At 41.3% G+C, this 22,981-nt stretch overlaps 1 protein-coding gene across 1 annotated transcript; it reads left to right on the forward strand.

Moving 5' to 3' along the window:
• Positions 1-868: 868 nt before the first annotated feature.
• On the forward strand, positions 869-22,682 carry LOC128596567 (binder of sperm protein homolog 2-like). The gene is made up of 7 exons (XM_053606145.1): positions 869-896; positions 983-1,080; positions 11,462-11,528; positions 14,701-14,733; positions 15,837-15,977; positions 16,221-16,368; positions 22,243-22,682. The coding sequence occupies exons 1-7, from the start codon at positions 869-871 to the stop codon at positions 22,247-22,249; spliced, it is 522 nt and encodes a 173-aa protein (XP_053462120.1). The 3' UTR covers positions 22,250-22,682.
• The last annotated feature ends 299 nt before the right edge of the window (positions 22,683-22,981 follow it).

Here is a 22,981-nt window from a genome sequence, read left to right on the forward strand (position 1 = left end):
CTTCTGAGTAGCTGGGACGACAGGTGCCCTCCATGATGCGCAGAATTTTTTCCTTTTTTTAGTAGAGATGGGGTCTAGCTCTTGCTCAGGTTGGTCTTAAACTCCTGACAGCTCCACCTGCCATGGTCTCCCAGAGTTTGAGGATTACAGTAGTGAGCCACTGTGCTGGTATCACTGATAGAGTTTTTTTGATATGAGTCTGCAAACAACTGATTTGCAGTCAGACCTCTCTGCTGATGACATCTGTATTTGCAGCCACTCCCCAGCACTAGCATCACTACCCCAGCTCTACCTCAGATCATCAGGCATTAGATTCTCCTAAGGAGCATGCCACCTAGATCCCTCACACTCACAGTTTACAGTAAGATTCCTGCTCCTATGAGAACCTAATGCTGCTGCCAGACTGACAGGAGGCAGAGCTCGGGTGGTGATATGAGTGATAGGGAGTGGCTGTAAATACAGATGAAGCTTCGTTTGCTCACCTGCTCACCTTCTGCTATGGGGCTTGGTTCCTAACAGGCCATAGACCTTTACAGGTTCACAGCCCAGGGGTTGGGGACTGCAGCTCTAATCCGTCCAGTTTTTCCCACTGGCCAGAGGGAAGGTTGCTCAGAGTAGAACAAGAAGTCAAAGGTGAGTCTGGAGGGGCCATGCGGATGGCACTCAGCACGGTTGGAGATCATGAGTTAGTAATCACAGCAAACTAAATCATGAGATTTCCACCAAAGCATATAGCTGCTCAAGGGTTCACACTGAGAAAGGAAACGTTTGGGTTTCTTTCTGGGTGGGTGTTTGGTTTGGTGGGCGTGGCAGAAGATCAGCTAGCTGAGGATGGAGTGTGTTCAAAAGAAAGATTATAATGATAAACATGGAGTCTAAAGTGTATAACTGGCAAAGTAAAGATAAGGGTGAATAAAAGGAGAAGAAAGTAGAGGCTCAGCAGATTTTGGAAGCCTGAATTGATTTCGACTTCTTCTTCCAGCTGCTTCTGAATGGAAACAAGAAGAAGATGATGGCGAGTGGGAACAAGAAGATGATGGCCTTGCAGAATGCATTTCTCTGCTTGCTGATTTTCCCATAGTATCCAATAAAGAGTCTCCAGGCAAACACCGTCTTTCTTTTTTGGGCTAAATTGCAGGGTCCAATCTCTCAACAACCGGCAGCCCCCAAATGTTGACCCAGAATTTTAGCCAGCTTCCTCTTCCTGTAACCCCCAAACATTTTCAAAACAAAATGAAGCTGTCCTTCTCTTGTCTTTGTGAAACAGATGACAGGGAAAGGTGATGAATGAAAAAGTGCATGTGTTTATGTGCACAAATACGGATTGGATCCCAGTAGAGGTGGAAGGACCGTGGTGATGGATGGGTTATCTTACAGTCAATTGGGTGTGCTGGTGATTAACGAGGTGGTACTAGCAAATGACAGGTGTGTTCCCTAGAAATGAGTAAAATGTTCCATATTTTAAAATTTGTTCTAAATTAAAAAAAATACTCTGCTATTTTAACATATTAAAATAAATGCTGAAGCCAGGCACAGTGACTATTGACTATATAAATCCCAGCACTTTGGGAGGCCGAGGCAGAAGGATTGCTTGAGGTCAGGAGTTGGAGACCAGCCTGGACAACATGGTGACACCCTGTGTGAGCTACGATTATGCTACTGCACTCCAGCCTGGGTGACACAGCAAGACCCTGTTTCTAAATTAATTGAGTAATTAATTAAACACTCTGTCTGCCTCGGTTCCGCTATTCTAATTCCATGCATCTGCGGCAACCATGGTGAAACATTTTCTATTTCCAGTTTCTATACAACTAGCTTAAAGAAACAATAATTGTTATAGAGAATGAGAAAAAACAAGAAAACTTAAAAAAGACTAGAAAGAAGAAAACAATAAGATTTTTGGTTCACACAAGAATATCAGGATTAGTTTGGGACAACTGGGATGGCAGAGTCAATCTGTCTTGTATTTAAATAAGAAAAGAATTTTAATACACCAGCCCCCTGTTAGATTGTGAAATTTGGTTCTTAGATTCCTCTTGCCCTTTACAATGTTGGAAACGAGGAGAACACCAATTATCTTCTGATTTAATAGACCAAACCTCAGACATTTATCTCATTTAGCAATGCAGAGGTGTCAGTTACAACCAGGAAAGCAGATTGATGAGTATGAACAACAGTCAGAATAGCTTTTTCCCCAAAGAGAGAACACAGAACAAAGTAAAAATTTCTCAAGACGTTTCCATATTCTAAAAGCTCTTTGTTCAAATTATATTCCCAAGGCTTTAACAATGAACAAACCAGATTGGTAACCAGATGCTAAAGTGATCACAAATCTTTCTATTACATAGTTAAACAAGAGTGATGTCCATAGGAGTGTTCTCATTTAACAAGGAAGGAGCTATTTGGTATGAATGAACGCTATGCTAAAAAGCAAGGTGATGAAATATTAAGTGGCAAGCAGTCTGTTTCAGATGGGTAGATCAGCTGGAAAAGTTATTTGGGGATAGGAACATCAAGTTGAAGTCCCTAATGCAGGAACAGGTGTAGCATATTTGGGGACTAGAAACAGAAATGCAGAAATACAAAAAATGAGACAGAGAGTGATATGGGAGGTCACTAGAAAAGTTTTGAGACAGACCGTGATGTGGTCTATTATTCCACTTCCAAGAAACACAGTCGACAGCATCCTCTCTGATTCACCTGTGCAAGTTTCAACAGATAAAAATGTATTAACAGATGCTCTGATTTCTTTTCATTATATCTTGCATCAGCAAAATCTCTGGGCTAAAGCTGCTATTTTAAGTGATACTTTGCAACAAGTTATAGGTATTGTCGACCTATCCCTGCAAATGCTGCATAGCGTCTCAGTATCGTAAAGCTGAAGGATGAGGTATTCAGTATGGTTTTGCTGTATCCTTCTGAAGTGCTGTTGGCTATCACAGGGATAGGTGTTAGTCAAAATGTTACCTCTGTGAGAATAGTTAGTAACATTTTATGAATAGAATCAGCAATGTAGATTATCAAAAGAAGATTTCTATAAACATGAAGCATTTGTATGATATCATGTCAGATCAAAACAACCAAGTCTTTACACGGTAGGTAGCAAAACATCCAAGCATTTTGAAAGAAAGCTATTTTTTTTTCAAAATACTTCTTCAAAAGGAAATTTCAGATGAATATTTTTCCCATAGGGGTGGGGGCACTTGCCACCTTCCAATTTCAAGATAGTTCTTTTTTTTTTCTTCCTGCTTTCTTCTTACAGTACCTTGTTTAGACTAAGACAGCTACTTTCTCTGCTTTTCTCAGACTGAGCTAAGTGGCCGGTGGTTTCTACGATTCATAGCTCAAGGGTGCACTCTTCTGTCCGTATGTTGAACTGCAGTTTCTTTCATGCCTGGCTTTTTTGTTAGCAATGAGCGGTATGTGTCAGGATTGGTTTCTTCCTTTTTTGGTGGGCGGGGGGTGGGGGTGGGGTTCTGTTTTACTTTGTAGCATCTGAAAGTGTCACCTTCCTTCTTTTTCCTCGTCATCCACCAGTCTCCGAAGAACAGTTCTCCCCTCTGTTTTACCCCTTTCTCTAGAAGTGAAGCTTTTCAAGTTTCCAGGCCAAGTTCATAGACCAAGTTCCCTTCCTAACCTTATCCTCCGAGTTACCAAAATTTGCTTTTCCGTATTTTCTCATTTAAGCTGGAATTTGTCCTCTGTAGGTGATTGTTGCTCAGTGTTAGAACTTTTGATCCTTTTTCTTCTTCACATGAATTTCCTCCCCCTTGACAAGTGGCTCTACTGGAAACTGTTGTTAAACTTTATCATTCATCTCCTCTCCCCTCCCCTCCCCCTTTCTCCTCACTTTCTTTAGTTCAGCCTTACTTACCCCTTCCTGAAGAATTTGAGCCTTAGAGCCTAGCCAATTCGCTCTAGAGAACCAATAAACATTATTCCTAAAAATGGCTCTAATTACCTGACCAACATCAGACCTTCCCAAGACCATACTGACTGGGCTAGGATATTGTATATGTCAAGACAGCCCCAACAGAGGATTTTGAATGTTGTCACCACAAAGAAATGATACATGTCTAAAGTGATGGCTGTGGTTATTTACCCTGATTTGATTCTTATACTATGGGCACACGCATTGAAACATCACACTGCACCATGGAAAATGTGTTTAATTGTGCGTCAATTGTAAATTAAAAAAAAAAAAAAAACAAACATGGAGAAGTATTGCTTCAACATCAAAGATCTTTGGAATCAGGAGACTATGCCCAGGAGAGATGGGGAAGCAGGTTACATTTGTAGCTTTTCTAAGCTTGGGAGAATAATTTTACAATTGTTCAAATACTTTGATTGTGATTCCAGAATGTTCAAATAGGTTATAAATACATCCCTGCTGTGTTTATCTGAAGCATTAACACAAAGCCCACTGCCTGGCTCCCACTTTCCTAGAGGATCATTCTTTATAAGATGCAGTGGGAGTTGTATAGCATTGTCCATTCCTTTATTCTCCATGTCTCAAAATTTAGAATGACTTTTGTGTATTTTAGCGTGTATGTGCTTGGGCGTGTGGTGTTCTGCAATAGCTACTGTGGTAGACTTGGTTGGATACATACCTACAGCACTAGTTAGATTTAGTTTGTAGAAAAAAGTGTGTTTTTTAGAAAAACATTAAAATTTTAGTGTTTTATTAATTAATAGATTTTATTTTCTTTTAGAGCAGTCATAGGTTTACAGAAAAATTGAATGGAAATGAGTTCCCATTTACCCCTTACCCCATCCGCCCTCTCCATCCCCCCCAGTTTTTCCATTATTAACACCTTCCATTAGTACGGTATGTTTCTTACAATTGATAAGCCAATACCGATCCATTTTTATTGAAGATTATAATTTACATTAGGGCACACTCTGGATGTATCCACCATTACAGAGTATTTTCATTGTCCAAAAACGTCTCCTATGCCCCACCCATTCATATCTCCCTCCTCTCTTACCCACAGCCACCACTGACATTTTTCCAGAATATCATATAGTTGGAATCATACAGTGTGTAACCTTTTTCGATTGGCTTCTTTCACTTAGTGATATGTATTTACGTTTCCTCCATGTCTTGTTATGGCTGGATAGCTCATTTCTTTTTAGCGCTAAATATTATTCCTTTCATTGTCTGGCTGTCCCATGGTTTATTTGTCCTTCTCCTCCGGAGGGACAGCTTGGTTGCCCGCACTTTTTGGCAACTATAAATAAAGCTGCTGTAACCATCCAGGCACAGGTGTTTGTATGGGCCTAAGATTTCAATTCATTTCAGCAAATACTAAGTAGTTCACTTACTAGATCATATGGTAACCATATGTTTGGTTTGGTAACTGCCAAACTTTCTGCCAGAGTTCCTGCCAAAGTGGCTGTATCATTTTGCACTCCTAGCAGCAATAAATGTGAGTAACTCTTGCTCCATATCCTCACTAGCATTTGGTATTTTCAGTAATTTGAATTCTAGCTATTCTAGTAGGTAGGTAGTGATAGCTCATTATTATTTTAATTTGCAATTCCGCGTGGACATAAGACGTTGGGCACTTTTTCACATGCTTATTTGCCATCTGTCCTATCTTCTTCGGCAAGAAGTCTGTTCAGATCTTTACCCATTTTAGGAGTTTATTTGTTTTCTTATTGTTAAGAGTTCTTTGTATATGTTAGAGACTGGACCTTTATCAGATATGTTTTCCCAAGATTCGCTTGAAGTCTGTGGCCTATCTTTTCATTTTCTTTACAGTGCTTTTCATGGAGCAGACATTTAAAATTTTAATGAAACCCAAGTTACCCACTTTTTTCATTCAGAGATCATGCTTTTGGTATTGTATTAAAAGGCCATTACCAAATTCAAAGTCATATAGATTTTCTATGTTATCTTCTAGGAGTCTTATAGTTTTTCAATTTACATTTAGGTTTATGATTGATTTTGAGTTAATTTTTGTGATTCTCTTTTTAATTGTTTATTTATTTATTTGCACAAGGAGGTCCAATTATTCCAGCATCATTTGTTGAAAAAAATGATCTTTTCTCCACTGAATTGCCTTTTGTCCTTTGTCAAAGATCAGTTGATTATAGTTATATGAGTCTATTTCTGGGCTCTCCATTCTGTTGAACTGAGGGAGGGACTGCTGCCAGACAGAGCCACAGCTGTAGATGCCCTGAAGTAGAATTGTGTTTGGGATGTTTGAGGGATGGCAGGGAGGTCACTTGGCTTGAATAAATTAGGGAATGTGGAGAGGAGCAAGGAACAGGATCACAGAGGCTGTCAGAGTATTACTAGCCACCGTTCACCTGAACAGCCATTTCATGCAGGGTGCTCCTGGTCAGGCCCTAACAAGGCTGGAGGGGCCTACCTGCTGACATCTGGAGAGTGTTAATTCACTTCAAAGGCCTAATGTCATAGATAAGTTGGGCAACTGGACTCTATGGTACTGGTCAGGGCTCCAGGGCACTCTGTGCACTCAGTGAAGTGTTGACTAACCATAAATTTAAAGTGAACATGCTTTGAAGGTATAATAACCACTTTGAGATAGGAAGATATTGAATAACTTTGTAACCTACATGGGTGAATCTGTTTGACACACTATGATAGTAATAACATTGCTGATGTTTACTTTTACTGTGAGAATTTAAAAATAACACAGAGAAAGAGGAGATCAGAGCAGTTCTTTGAGGGCCTCAGACATCCCTGCTACTCTCTGAAATTTCTGGCTTTTCTGTAACTAAAATTGTTGATCTCTCATCCACTTCTCCATTGATTGGCTTGGGTGAAAGGTGGACAGACTGATTGGTCTGGCAATGAGAGTTCAGACCATTGCAGTCCTTGAAGTTTTTTCTGAGTGTTATGGAAAGCTGCTGGGGATTCTCACCACAGCAGTGATGTGATCTCACTCTAATCACCATGGGGAGAGATTGAAGGGCAGGGAAACTAGTAGATAGCTGTTGTGGTGGGCTGGGGGTGAACCCAGATCAGAGGCAGAGCATTGGAGAAAGTGGGAAGTGGCTGGATTCAGGGCCTTCTGAGGTAAAGCCCTCAGAATTTGCTGGAGTGTTGAAATAGGGTGGGGGGAGGAGAATCAGGGATAACATCAATGTGACCTGAGCATCCAGGTGAGTGGTTGGGTTGTTTTCTGAGATAGGACGGCAGGGGAGATGCCAAGAGTACCTTGATGACCACTATTGGGTGAATGAGAAAAACAAGATTGAAATAGGTGAAGCTAGTCACCTAAAGTCTCACGGTGAGAAAGAGGCTGACTTTTAATTCAAGCCCAGGTATTTCTAACCTTCCAAAAGGTTAGAAATTCACTCATTCACTTTCTCATCACCACCTCTCCATGTAGCAGTGAATGCTCCATCCTGATTTCTCTCCTGGAACTTGCAAGACCATGAGAACTATGGATGAAAACTAAATAACAGTTGTTTTTGTGTGGTTATCTTTCAACTGTACTCTATTATGTTGACTTTTTATGTTAACTCTCATACTGGGTGACTGAAGATTTCCCAAGGGCATAAACCAAGCTGAGGCCAACAGTCTCATCTTGCAGAGGGAAATCAGGGTGTTAGGGACTGAATTGTGTCTTCCCAGAATGGAAATGCCGAAGCCCTAACCCCTAATGTGGCTGCGTTTGGAGATATAATCCATAAGGAGGTAATAAAGGTTAAGTGAGGCTGTAAGGGTAATCTGTTAGGGCTGGTGTCAATATAAGAAGACACAGAGACACCAGAGATATTTCTGCCCCCACAACCCCAATCTGTGCACACAGATAAAAGCTGTAAGAAGAGACAGTGGGAGGGCAGATGTCTACAAACCAGGAAGAGAGTCCTCACCAGCCTCACCAAACTTCCCAGCATCTTAATCATGGACTTTTAGTTCCCAGAACTGTGAAAAAATACATACCTGCTGTTTAAGCCACTCAGTTTGTGGTATTTTGTTTGGCAGCCTTACTCAACTCTTGAAAGCAACAAATACTCGTGAAGGCTGAATGCCTGCGATTCATCATGTGCTGTGCTCTGGAAAACACAAACAACAACCCCCGTCATAGGGAGAAGTTAAGTTATTTAGCTGATGTCCCCAACTAATGAATGGAAAATCCAGGATTTGAACATTACCCTATCTAATGTCAGCTGCTCATACATTTCCCCCAGATTCTAGAGCTGGTGTGGTAAATAGGCATTCTGAATCCAAACTGGTGCCATATGGCTTCATTTTTCCAGAAGATAAAAACCAAGTCCCTGTGTAACCCCTCCCCCATTAGAATCATTGTTGGCTTCTGTTTCCCTGTGGTTGGTGGTGTTCATACAGAAGCTCTAGAACAGGGGTCCTCATACTACGGCCCGCGGGCCACATGAGGCAGTGTGATTGTATTTGTTACCGTTTTGTTTTTTTACTTCAAAATAAGATATGTGCAGTGTGCATAGGAATTTGTTCATAGTTTGTTTTTTTTTTTTTAAACTATAGTCTGGCCCTCCAACGGTCTGAGGGACAGTGAACTGGCCCCCTGTTTAAAAAGTTTGAGGACCCCTTCTCTAGAATCTAAGTCAGGCTCTGCTGTTAGGTAGGTCTACATGACCTTAGGCAAGATTTTTCTTTCATCCCTACTCTTATTCACCCAGTACTGTTGGGCAGACACCAACTTTGGTTTTGAAAACTATTTTATCACAGTTGGTCAAGTGCCTTGGGGCATAATGACTATTCAGTTGAGCAAGAGAGGAATAATGGGTTCTGGCTGACATCCATTCAGCCCTTCCAGAGGGTGGGGTGTCCTGGCTCCTGCTCAGTGTCCTGGATGTTCCTTAATGTGCAGTGTAGGGTGAATCTCTAGAATGTTCCCCACAACTCTGCACATATTTATCACATCCTCTATAACCTCATGAATATTCAGGGATATAACTGCTCATTATCTTTGGGAGAAGTTACGTTTAGAGCTAAGAGCATTAAAAGAGTATTCACAAGAAAGAAAAGGAAGGAAGGAAAAGAGAGAGATGGAGGGAGAGAAAGACAAGAGAGGAATAAAAAGGGAAAAAAAGGCAGAAAGGAAGGAGAGAAGGAGGGAGGGATGGAAAGGAAAAGGAACAGAAATCAAAGTCAAAGATGCACTATCTCTCCTAATGTTTATTAGAGTTCAAATACTTGTATCAAATATAATTAGCCTGTGAAAATGGATCTCACATCCGCATGGATGTCACTTGTTGTACCCTGGCCAGTGATAGTTATGGGTTGGGAACTTTGGTGTAATGATTATTAACCAGAATTAACTCAGAAAAAGAAAGTTTTCCCTGGGCTGTAAAACTGGATCCATCTAGCCCAAATACTACAGATGCTCGTCTTGGAGGCTCAGAAAGAAAAAGTAACTTTCCCAAGTCACTGAGCTAGCAATGGTCAGAAATGGAGTAGGTTCTCACTTTTGGGTCTGTGTGTGTTTGTCTTTTACACATGAAGATCAATTTAGGACATAAAGAAATGGAAATGCTACCAGAGAGGGTCCGGCCACCTGTCACTGTCAACCAAGCTGCAGAGATGGGGACAGGACCAACAAACTTTATTTGTCAGAGCGCCAGGATTCTGGAGAACACTGAGAGTCGCCTCTCTAACACTGTTCTATTCTTCCATTTCCAAAATTACAGTTTTATACATTTCAGTTCAAAGTGAACACCATGTTAACCCTTATCTTAAACAATAATCAGCAGAACCTATGACCCATAATAAACAATAATCAGTATAACTCATGACCCAACAAAACCTATCAATTCAAAAGTTAATCTTCTAAATCAATCCACCTAAATTGCTCAATGTAGGCATATTTAGGTTGGGAGCTAAATTCATAAAACAGTAAGAATGGGAGGCAGGGTGAAGGTCAGGCAGGACCTAAACCGACCAGACCAGCTGTGTCCTGTCTGCCCCAGCCTGACAGACTCCATCTTATTCTCACTACGTGTGTTTTCAAATCAAGATGTGTTCACCTTTTAAATCAAGGTCCCCTCAGCCAGGGAGGGGGAAGAGCACCAAGGCTTGAGGTCAGGCTGCTGGGCAGACTTAGCTCTTCCGCTTCTGCTTCTTTCCTGTTTGCCCAGACGTCAACCTGGCAAGCAACTCCCACGTCAGGAAGGGGACCTGAGCCTTTAGCAAGCTCGTGCCTGCAAAGCGCTGGTGCCGTGCTGTTCTCTCTTGGTAGATGAGCACCCTCGTTAGGCGCCAAGACGCCAGAGGCTTTGTTAAGACCAACAGTTCTGCAAAACAGCAAAGGCCTCTGTCAGAAGCAGAAGCTCTGTTTCTCCAGGCTCAGTGTCTCCATCAAGGTTTTCTCCACTCATGCTCTGTTGTCTTACCTGGATGGTATTTGGGAAATGCAAATGCGCTTCTCAGCAGTGTCTGGTCCCCATATGGTTGTATGTGGGGCATTATTAAAGTGATGTCTGAAAGACTTCAGCACAGACAGATGCTGATGAATGTGAACCCCTCCCTTCTCCGCCCTGTTGTGCTGCACATGGGTCTCTAAGTGTGTCCCCAATACACACTTTCTTCATCTCAATTTCCCCGAGGTCCTGTAGGCCGGCTGCATTTGGGGACACCCATACCCCCTTGTATGAGTGTTCATTCTTCCAACACATTCTCTCTCTTTCTTCCCCCTCCCCCTAAAGTGCTCTTGCCTCTTCTGTCCTCCCAGGTCCCTCTAGAAATGGTGACATGGAAAAAAACATTTAAATGGACCACAATGCCTACATGTGGAAACTGGAATTAAGATCTGTCCTCCTTTCCATTTGCTGGCAGGATGCCTGGCCTCTCTGAGCCTTCCCCATCCTGGGGACTAAAACCGGCTTAGCTTTTGCTCTGGACTTTCATTAAAAAAAAAAAAAATCATGGGAGCAACTGATATGAAAGTCTCAGATAGAACAGTGGTTCTCAAACTTTGGCAAGCAAAGGACTCCCCTGGAAGGCTTACTACACATTACAGAACAGGTAGCTGGCCCCACCCGCAGTGTTTCAGCTGGTTTGGGGTGGGGTTAGAAATGTTTAATTTCTTTCTTTCTTTTTTTTTTTTTTTCCCCGGGTCTAAAAAGAGCATCTTTATTGCTTATACCGTACAGAGATGAGGGACAAAGAAAGAGATGGGGGAGAACTGTCAGATAAACCTACACACACAAAAAGGAAAAAAGATGCTCCCACACACCAACCCCTCTCCACCCCAGAAATGTTTACATTTCTAACCAGTTTCCTAGAAGGGTGATGGTGCTGGTCCAGAGGTCACACTTTGAGAACACTGCTATAGAGCATTCTAAGAAGGATGTTCCTGATTTTTCTAAGCATCCTGAGGTTTGGGGAAGGGGAGAAAACACTGTAAAGTAAATCTGTGAGAGCAGCCAGAGTAGGAGGGGCAGAAATGGGAGAGTATAAAATCAGAGGTGACTGTTCGCTAAGGTGCATGCCATCTGTGGGCAGTCAGAAGTGATGAAAAGTCTGGTGCGCTGGCTGTCACTGGCTGTCTGTGTGTATAGAATGAATGCAGGTGAGGCAGCAAGGTGGGCAAGGATGGGAGGAGGAGAGGACAGAGCAAGAAGGGGTTGAGACAAGCAGGGAGCAGGTTCTATTAATTGTCCATGATGTCTTTTAAGTAGAGCATAGTGGTTGGTGCAGAACAAAGGGTTCAGAAAGTCTTGGGTTCAGCTCCTGGTTTTTCTTTTCATTAAGGCAAGTAGCTGTGCTCTCTCTGAGCCTCAGCCCTTTCATCTATATAAGAGTAATAATAATCTTTATGAGAGAAGGAGCTTATTATGTTTTGTTTTGGAAAGCTCCCCAATGTCTGTTGTTAAGGAAGCAAGGTACAAAATACACAGCATATAGACTAAGCTATCCTTTGTGTAAAAAAAGAAAAAAAAAAAGGAGTAAAAGGTTAGGAATATCTGCTTGCTTGGGTGTTCCTAAAATCTGTACAGGTTTCACAAGAATTATATCAGTAACTTGTGGGGAGGATAACAGTGTGACGGGTCAGAGGTAGCTGGGAGGACTTATGTTTTCTCTTGCAAAACTCAAATTTTAATTGTTTCTCAGGAAAACAAATAAATTCAGTAGAGAACAAGTGATGTGTGTCTGTTATACCCATTGTGAGGATTAAACTAGAAAAAAGGTGGAGAAAGCTCTTAGAACTGCCAATACTTTCTAGCCTGCCTCTGCAGGAACACGTGGGAGCTATCATCTTTGCAACCAGGGAGAATGCACACCTCACCGTGTTTGGGTGGGGGGAGGTCAGTGTAAGAAGGTGTTAGAAAGAACCTGTTCTACAACTAGGGCTTTAGTTGGGTGATTTGGGGTGGGAGACTTAAGAAAGCAGGTGTTTGCTCAAGATTGGATGTTGTCTGAAAGAGGAGGACAATTCTGTGACTGGGTATCTCAATAAATCTTAGCTATGGGGAAGGCTACTAGAGCCAGAGAAAGTTTAATCAGGGAAGAAGCAGCAATCACTCATTTATGCCAAGATAGGAAAGGTGTTGGGCAACGTGTGGGTTGCACAGGGACCTTGTACTTGCCAGCGCAAAATTCTGAGGCAATCTTGCTTTATCTCATTGGGCTGTTATCTCTGAGTAACCTCCTGTGACATTATTATTCTGTAAACTTGTTGGTGCTCAGTAGGAGAATAACATGGCCCCTGCTGAGTGCCAGGTCCGCTTTTCAGATGCCTCTGCGGCTGCCTTTAATCTTCCTTCTTGGAATGCAGCAGGCACTGTTAAGGCCTCATCAGTGGTGGTGGTGAAGGTGTTTTATGTTTTCAACATTGCTTGATAAGTTGATGGAGGAAGAGGAAGGCCAAATGGCAAAAATGGTGATGTTTGGCCAGAGATGTGATGAACAAAGACATATAAAGCACAATGGCAGAGAACCTGGAAGGATTTGATTGTGTTCAGCAATATTAGTAGGAGGAAATGGCAAAGGGGCACTTCTGGGGACACCACGGTCTGAAAGAGCCCAGTACCTGGAATCAAACAGAGCTGAACGTGAGCCTAAGCTGAACGTGCTTTTGGCTTTGTGGACGAACCCGGAATCAAACAGAGGTGAACGTGAGCCTAAGCTGAACCTACTTTTGGCTTTGTGGACAAAACACACATGAAAGTCTCCTCTGCTCTTTCATCTGTAAAACCAGGAGAAGATTATAGAGATTAAAGACAAGGATGAAAAATTATAAAGATTAGTCATTAGAATCCAATGTTCTTAGTTCTAATATGAAGCCAGTAGATGATCTAATACATACAATGACAAGAGAAAAATCAATTCAAGCTGGGGGAAAGGAGGAAGAGGAGAGGAGGAGGGGAGGGGGGACTGGGGTTATGATGTATGGGACACCTCTATGGGGCAAGACACAATTATAAGAGGGACGTTACCTAACAAATGCAATCAGTGTAACCTAATTCTTTGTACCCTCGATGAACCCCAAATGATAACAACAACAACAAAAAAAGATTAGTCATTGTGTTGGGCAAAGCCAAAAGCTCAGTGACTGGGCAAAGCCGAAAACTCACCTGGCAAGCACCTCTGATCTTGGCATTTATTACAAAACATTGGTGCCTGTGACTCGAACCTAAAATGACTGCCACCAGCTGCACTCAGAGGAGGTTTGGCTTTATGGCAGCATCACCACAAACTTTCTGGGACCAGAATACCTGAATATTTACTGGCTTTGAGTAAGCAATTTCCCTCCCTAAGCCTCCATTTTTGTATCTAGGTACAAAATGGAGATTATGATAATACATATATAAATAACATGTGTCATTATATGTAATATATAATAATATAACAATGCCAACAGCCTATGAATTAGCATCTTCAAAGGTCAATAAAGTCAAGCACAAAAGGACTGATTAATCCCCTTTCACAGGTAAGTGGCACTTCCAATGAAATATTGATCTTGTGTTTATACTTGATTCAGTATCCGAAATACATCCTGAAAAAAAAGCGAAGTCTATAAAGTCAAGACTTGTTGAGTTTAAACCTAATTCCCTAATTCATTAGTCACATGCCTTTTTGTGCCTGAAGTTTCATATCTGTAAGACTTGGGAGGTTAGGACTGGGAGGGAGAAGCAAGTTATAAATCCTAATCTCTCCCTCCTAAGCCTATTGAGAAGATCTCATAAAGACAGGGCCTGAAACACAGCAAATTTCAAGTAAACATCAGCTATTGTTAATAGACAGAGGTTCTGCCCGTGGTGTTGGTACAACAGAGACATTCCCTATAAAATGGGGATGATAAAAGAGTACAATTTTCTAGGAGGCGCGCGCGCACACACACACACACACACACACACACACACACACATCATTGAGGATTCTGGGAACATTCAGCCTCTGGTAGAATGTTCTATCCAAACTTCCAAATTTTGAAATTTCAGTGAATCAGTGAAAGTTAGATGATGTTGATAACTGGATTTAGTCTAACTTACTCAATGAAAAGCCTGTGGAATATGAGGAATAGGCACAGTTCCTATCTGAATAAATGAGCTTTCTTGGGTAGATGCAAAATCTCTCAGTTGAAAGTGCTCATAGATCATGGAAGCTGTGGTATTGTGGATGTTTTCATAACAGAACAGTTGGATACGTGAATTTCAAGGAAATTTCAATAACCATTATTCTGGGAATGGAATATTTTATGAGGGGATTTAAATTTTACTCATATTTGTTTTCTCCTTCAGACCTGATTGCCCATTTACACCCCCCATTTCAAGGTAAGAAGACCATCTTTTTATTTGTTTGTATTTCAAATGTTCCCCCAACCCTTTAAACAATGTTACATTCCTGAAAGTCCCTTGCATTTTCTTGCTATTTCACCCTTTCCTTTGCTGTTCTTTCTGCATCAAAGGCTCTCCCAGGTCATGGCATCCAAATGATACTTTCAAGATCTTCAAGGAAGAAAAAAAAGAGGGCAGCCCAAATGAAACTATAGTCAAAAAGAAGTGACTATTCTTCCAAATGCAAAAACAAACAAACAAACAAACAAACAAAAAACAGTATCACAATACTGGAAGTATAGAAAAGCAGGGAGTTAGGACACTCTTAAAGTATCATACTGACTCTTTAGTAAGGAATCACAAACAAAATGAATGGGCCACATTCATAGCCATTCTGGGCTGCATGCAGTCTGAGGGCCACAGGTTGAACATCCCCCTGCTTACACACAGAAAAAAAAATTAGCCAGTTGCACACACTTGTAGTACTAGCTACTCAGGATGTTGAGGCAGGATGATCACTGAACCTATGAATTCAAGGCTGCAGTGAGCCATAGTCACACAACTATACTACAGCTGGGGTGACAGAGCAAGACGCTGCCCCTCACCCCAAAAAAAGAAAAAAAAAAGAATAATCATTTTCCTTGCAGCATGAAGAGCAGGTGGAACAAATAGGTTGGGCACATGACAAAGTAAGTTATTGCTGTAATCAAAGCAAGGAAAGACCTTGGGTGGTGATAAAGTATGGGAGGGAAGTGGAGAGCTTTGAGAGATATTCAGGAGCTAACTTTGGCAGGCTAACAGATGTATTTTTCTAGCAGAGAGGGAGAAGAGAGCCTCTACAGGAAACTCCAGATTTTTGGCTTGGGAAAATCAGGTGCTAGAGGACTTCCCTACAAAGGAAGCCAGCAATTCCAGCCTGCTTCCAGCTCTGCACTGAAATACGGCTTCCTTTGATATCTACTTATGTTTTTGCCACACACAGAAAAGGCTGTTAGTGAGACCAACTACATGTGGACATAAGGGGTACAGGTGATTGGGCATTTGAAAGTCAATTCCCTTTGTAAGCTTGCCCTACATTCAGCATGTATTGTCTTTTCCAGTTATTTCTACCAAACCCTGTGTCTTTCCATTTACCTATGGCGATGTAACCTACTACAATTGCATCTCCGTCCACAGTGACTTTGATTGGTGCTCTTTTGACAAAGAATTCCAAGGCAGGTGGCGATATTGCACAGTGAGTGGTGAGTGTCCTAGGGTGAGCTGCCTTGGGTGCCCGGGACCCAAGAAGATGATAGCAGTTGGCTGCTTGGTTTATGGTGGCAGGTACACCTGAATTTGAATCCTGACTTTTCTACATCATTTTAACTGCTTTTGAAAACAATTCATTGTAGTAGAAAAAGGATGACGCACAGTTGGCAATGATTACTCTTAAGACTATCTATGTTCATCCTCCTCCTTCTCCCCCCACCTTCTTTTATCTGCAGATCCTCCTCGGTGTGTCTTTCCCTTCTTATTCAGACAAAAACTCTTTTATCATTGTACCAAGGAAGGCTATATTTTGAATCGGAGTTGGTGTTCATTGACAGACAATTACAACAAAGATGGGAAATGGAAGCAGTGTTCTCCTGAAGAGTAAGATAGCTGGGGAGGCTTGGAAGGGGGGTTGCCTCTTATGGGTCTGTTAAAGTGGGAACCCTCTGAATTAATGATAGGAGATGCTTGGGATCTAGATTATCTGGCAATGGCTTAGAACATGGTCAGCAAACACTTCCTCTGAAGGGCCTGATGTCCAGTAAATATTTTAGTCTTAGTGAGCCATATGTCTGTGTCAGAAATACTCAATTCTGCTCTTCTTGTGGCACAAAAGCAGTGACAGACAATAAAAAAAAGTATACAATGTACATTATTTGGGATATGGATATAATTAAAGACTAGACTTCACTACTGTGCAATATGTCCATGTAATACAATTGCTCTTGTAACCCTTAAATTTATACAAACGTTTTTAAAAAGTAAACATGTGACCTATGTTCCAGTAAAATTTTATTTGAGGGCCCTGAAATATGAATCTTATATAATGTTCAAGAATCAAAAAATAACAGTCATGATTATTTATTTATTTTGAGGCCAACCATTTAAAAGTGAGAAAACTATTTGCTCGTGGGCTGTACAAAGACAGATGGGGGGTTGGTTTGGGCCTCTGGGCCCTAGTTATCAGGGCCCTGGCTTGGATGATCTGTCCTTGACAACAGGCTGATGAAGAAATATATAAGTTTTGGGTGATGCCTTTGTCTCAAGGAGTAGGGCGCCAGCCCCATATACGGGAGGTGGCGGGTTAAAACCTGGCCCTGGCCAAAAACTGAAAAAAAGGGAAAAATATATATAAGTTTCCATTGAAATGAAGATGAAGGAAGGAGAAAAGCATGGTCAGAAGACATTGGAGAGCCCACCCATCTCAAGGCTGTTGTATTATGTAGTCAGAATTCAGCTGAGTGCTCAAAACATTCTGGACACTGCACTGAGTACTTCCTGAATGGCATCTCATGCAACCCTCGTCATGACCTCAGGAAGTGATTACAGGAATCCTTCACCCACAAAAAAAAAAAAAAAAAAAAAAAAAAAGAGGAGACAGACTTAGGAGTCAGGCTACATCCAAACCCAGGTGTCAAATCCCATCATGTGAACAAGACATTATACAGAGACCACTTAGGAACAGACTCCATTGAATGACCCCCTCCTAGAGGCTTTATCTTGGACTTTTCATTCATTGTCTTTCTCCCCATCAAAATTGCCATATTTTACATGTGGAAGTGAACACTGAGAGCGGGAATGTCTTAGCTGATCATGCTCTAAGAGATAAAGCCCCAACCATACCCTACACTCAGTGGTGGTTGAAGTCAGTGTTCATGGCTACTCCCTACTCTCTGCATTTGTCCAAATTCATAGAATGGCCATGGTAAACCACCTGTAGTCCCATCTACTTGGGATGCTGAGGCAGAAGGAACACTTGAGTCCAGAATCTGGAGGTTATAGTGAGCTATGAATGCATCAATGCATTCTAGTCAGGGTGACACAGCAAGACCGCACTCAAAACCAAACCAAACCAAATAAAAAAAAATGAAAATAAACTTCATAGAGTTACTCATTTAAGAATATCTTTGGGGTCATTTTCCACAACAAAAGTGCCACAGAGATAAAGACTCCTAGATTTATGCCAGCAATCTGCTGGATTTTATCTGTATCTAAGCTAATAGCTTTCCCCTGTATACATTGTTTTGTCTGTTTTTTTTCCTTGAGACAGAGTTTCACGCTGTTGCCCAGGCAAGAGTGCTGTGGCATCACCCTACCTCACAGCAACCTCAAATGCCTGGGCTCAAATGATCTTCCTGCCTCAGACTTTTCAATAGCTGGGACTATAGGCACCCACCATGATACCCAGCTATTTTTCTATTTTTAGTAGAGATGGGGGTCACACTCTTGCTCAGCCTGGTCTTGAACTCCTGAGCTCAAGAGATACTTCTGTTTGGCTTCTCAGAGTGGTAGGATTGTAAGTGTGAGCCACCATCCTTGGCCTTCCCTGTATACATTGTGACTTTAGTAAGGGATTGTGTTCATCTTTCTTGTTGGGTCTCCAGAGATGAACCAGACTTAGCAACTGTTTTTGCTTAATGTATGCCTAGAGCCCCATTTCCCTCCTCTGGCTTTATTGAGCCTTTAATTTTCTCTGGAATTCTGGCTAATGGTCATTTATTCCTGGATTGATGCTGATTTATTCCAAGATGCTGATGACAGATAATAATTGTAAGATGCTAGGGAGCCTCTCTGGTTTTCACACCTGGCTTTCAGTTGCATGATGCTCAGCTGCAGCTTTTACTAAACTTAAAACCTAACCTCCTTGAACATCTCCATTAGCACTTTGGATGAGTAGGTATATTGTCAATAAGCAGTATTATTTTGAGAGACATCTTTTTTTCTAAGTAATAGGTCTCAAAAATTGGCTTAAAATATTCAGTAAATCACACTGTAAATAGATGTGTCATCATCTAGGCTTTGTTGGGCTATTTATAGAGCACAGGCAGAATAGATTTAGCATAATTCTTAAGGGTACTAGGATTTTCAGACTGGTAAATGAGCATTGGTTTTGACTTAAAAACATGAGCTACATTAGCCCCTAACAAGAAAGTCAGTCTGTCTTTTGAAGCATTGAAGCCAAGCACTGACTTCTCTTCTCTAGCTATGAAACTTTTAGATAGATGGAATCTTATTCCAGTTGAAGGCTGTTTTGTCTACACTGGAAATCTATTGTTTACATTACACACCTTCATCCATGACACTTAGCTAGATCTTCTGGACAACTTCTACATTAGCACTTGCTGCTTTCCCTTGCACTTTTATGTGGTAGAAATGGCTTCTCTCCTTAAGCCTCATGAACCAACCTCTGCTGGCTTCAAAGTTTTCTTCTGCAGCTTCCTCACCTCTCTTAGCCTTCATTGAATTGAAGAGAGTTAGGACCTTGCTCTGGATTAGACTTTGGTTTAAGGGAATGTTGAAGTTGGTTTGATCTTCTATCCAGACCACTCAAACTTTCTCCACATTAGCCATAAGTCTGTTTTATGGTGTGTATTTTCACTGGAGTAGCACTTTTAATTTCCTTTCATGAAATTTCCTTTGCATTCACAACTTGGCTAACTGGCATAAGAAGCCTAGCTTTTAGCCTGTCTTGGTTTTCAACATGCCTTCCTCACCAAGCTTAATCATTGCCAGCTTTTGAATAAAAGTGAGATATGTGTGACTTTTCCTTTTACTTGAACACTTAGAAACCACTATATATAGGTTATTAATTGGCCTAACCCCAATATTCCTTGTGGAGGCCTGAATAAATGGAGAGATAGAGGGTAATAGCTGGGCAGTGGAGCAGTGAGAATACACACATTTATTTGTTAAATTAACAGGGCTGGGCACAGTGGCTCACACCTGTACTGCCAGAACTTTGGGAGGCTGAGGAGGGAGAATCTCTTGAGGCCAGGAGTTTGAGACCACTGTGGATGGCTTAGTGAAACCTCCATCTCTACAATTAAGAAAAAAATTAGCAGGATGTGGTGGCACACACCTGCAGTCCCATCTACTTGGGAGGCTGAAGTTGGAGGGTTGCTTGAGCCCAGGAGTTTGAAGTTTGAAGAGCTATGATCCCACCATCGTACTCCAGCCTAAGAGACTGGACACGCTAAGACTGGAATTTAGTACAGTCTCTTAAAAAAAAATACACCATTTTATGTGAGTGCAGTTCATGGTGCCCCAAAACAATCATAACAATAATATCAAAGATCACTGAGTACAGATCACTAGAACAGATAAAATAATAATAAAAAAGTTTGAAATATTTCAAGAATTATTGAAATAAGATACAGAGATGCAAAGTGAGCATGTGCTCTTGGAAAAATGAAAGATTTGCTGGACGTGGGGGTTGCCACAGACCTTCAGTTTTTATTTTTATTTATTTATTTATTTTTAAGAGACAGAGTCTCACTTTATTGCCCTCAGTAGAGTGCCGTGGCGTCACACAGCTCACAGCAACCTCCAACTCCTGGGCTTACGCGATTCTCCTGCCTCAGCCTTCTGAGTAGCTGGGACTACAGGCGCCCGCCACAACGCCCGGCTATTTTTTGGTTGCAGTTTGGCCGGGGCTGGGTTTGAACCCGCCACCCTCAGCATATGGGGCCGGCACCCTACTCACTGAGCCACAGGCGCCGCCTGACCTTCAGTTTTTAAAGCAGGCGATGTCTGTAAGCACAAAGTGACATGCAAACAAGCTCTGCCTGCACCTGTGTAGTTTCACTGATTATGTTGTCCAGAATGTAGACAACCTGATCTCAAGAGAAGATCCCCTAGTGATTCATCCTTCCCCTTCTAAAGGGACGTCTGCTTTTATATGTGAAAATAACTCTTCTTCCTTCTTACCCTGCCACCTTCTGCTTTGAGAGACCTTACTGTGCAGTGGCTAAAAACAGACAATAGTGGAGCCAACACACTGATTAAATTCACCATCTACTCCCTTTCTCTGATGCTTTCTTGCTTATAAAATGGACATTGTATAGGTAACCATTCATGAAATGACATCACTCATCAAACTTATCTCATGGGATGGTTATAAAGATCAAGATAATTAAATGCTACAAAGTACTCAGAATACTACCTGATCAACAGCACCCATAATACTGTGTGTCTGCTTTTCTTTTTCTTACTTCCTTTTGTTCTTCCTCTTTTTCCTCCCTTCCTTATTTTTCCATTTTTTTATAAAAAGAGATTTGAAGTGGAATGTACTGTTATATAAAATATTAGTTAGAAGTAGATGAAAAAATAAGACAGGATGAGTGGGTGGAGAAGAGTCTTCCCTAAGACTAACAGGTGAAAGGAGGGCGTGGGGCCTTCACTCATACCATTCACAGGTGAACAGGGACACATTGACCCTGTTTGGCAATAAACAACCATGCCCTTAACCAGCTACTTCTAGTCTGTAGAATAGAAATTCTATTTATTGTGAAAATAACTCTTTTTCCTTCTTCCCCTGCCACCTTTTGCTTTGAGAGGCCTTACTACGGTGGCTAAACTAGGATATGTACTATAGAAAAAATTGAACATCAGCACAAATATGTAAGGAGATGGTTCTCTTGGTGACAAAAACAAACTAATTAACTAACTAACTAACATATCTCTCAGTTATAACTGAAGGATGAAAGGCCCAGTAAAATAGAATACTAAAACTAGACATGAGGAGGTCAGAGTCAGTGGCTCACACCTGTAATCTCAGCACTTTGAGAGGCCAAGGCAGGAGTATCACTTGAGGCCAGAAGGTCAGGTCCAGCTTGAGCAACATAGTGAGATCTGGCCTCTACAAAATAATTAAAAAATTGGCTGGGCATGTAATGCTGGGCCTGATGACTCATGCCTATAATCCTAGCACTCTAAGAGGTCGGTGGGTGGATTGCTTGAGCTCAGGACTTCAAAACAAGCCTAAGGGTATTGGAAGTCACAGTAATGTATTTTTTTTTTCTATTTTTCTTGATAAAATTTTCTACTAAAAATAGAAAATTAGCCAGGCATTGTGGTGGGCGCCTGTAGTCCAAGCTACTCAGGAGACTGAGGCAGGAACCCAAGAGTTTGAGGTTGCTGTGAGTTAGGCTGATGCTACCACAGCACTCTAGTCTGGGGGCAACAGAGTGAGACTTTGTCTCAAAAAAAAAAAAAAAGTAGCCCAGCATGATGGCCAGCAAACACCTATAGCCACAACCACTCAGGAGGCTGAAGCAAGAAGATCTCTTGAGCCAGGGAGTTGGAGGTTGCAGTGAGCTATGATCACACCACTGCAATCAAACCAGGGTGACAGAGCAAGACTCTTATCAGAAAGAAAAATAAGTTATCCATCAGGGTGATTTACAGACTGTGACAAGGACCTTTTCAGGGTGGCAGTCAATGACACCAACTCTAACCTTTCTTTTTCCTCCACAGTACTTAGAAAAGTCTTGATGTTCCTGAAGAGACAAAGTTACAGATTCATCATCTGCCTCTCAAAATAAAATTCCATCCTTTTCAATCCTGAGCATTCTAATCAATAAAGATTGGGACCCTTTTTCCATGCAGATGACTCCTTTTCTTGAAACAAGGCACAGCCAGCTCTCAGTGCTGACAATGCTGACCATGTCAGAGTAAGGATTCAGCAGGGCATATATGGGGAAGAATGTGCATTCAGATCAAGATGCTGATGACAGATAATAATTGTATGTATTTATGGGGTACAAAGTGATGTCTTGATACATGTTTACTATGTGGGATGATCAAATCAGTGTAATTAACAAAACCATTGCCTCATCTAGTTATCATATTTTGTAAAAGATCCTGATGAATTGCTAACAGTATAAATATTTGGAAACTTAAATAAACTCTCAGAGAACTTCAAGCTTTCCCTGATATTCCCATTTTAAAAGTTTTAGATTCAAGTAAAAATTGCATTTTTAAATTATTTCAGGTGAAATTCAATGGCATAACATTAACTATTTTAGAGTGAACAATTCAGTGGCATTTAGTACATTCACAATGTTGTGCAATCATCACCTGTATCTAGTTCCCAAATATATATATGTGTGTATATATTATATATAATATGTATGTGTGTGTGTATGTGTGTATATATGGGTGTGTATGTATATATATAGTGAGAGAGAGAAAGATCTCACTGTGTTACCTGAGC

Source organism: Nycticebus coucang, chromosome 10 (assembly GCF_027406575.1).
Source record: "Nycticebus coucang isolate mNycCou1 chromosome 10, mNycCou1.pri, whole genome shotgun sequence".
Classification (NCBI taxonomy): domain Eukaryota; kingdom Metazoa; phylum Chordata; class Mammalia; order Primates; family Lorisidae; genus Nycticebus; species Nycticebus coucang.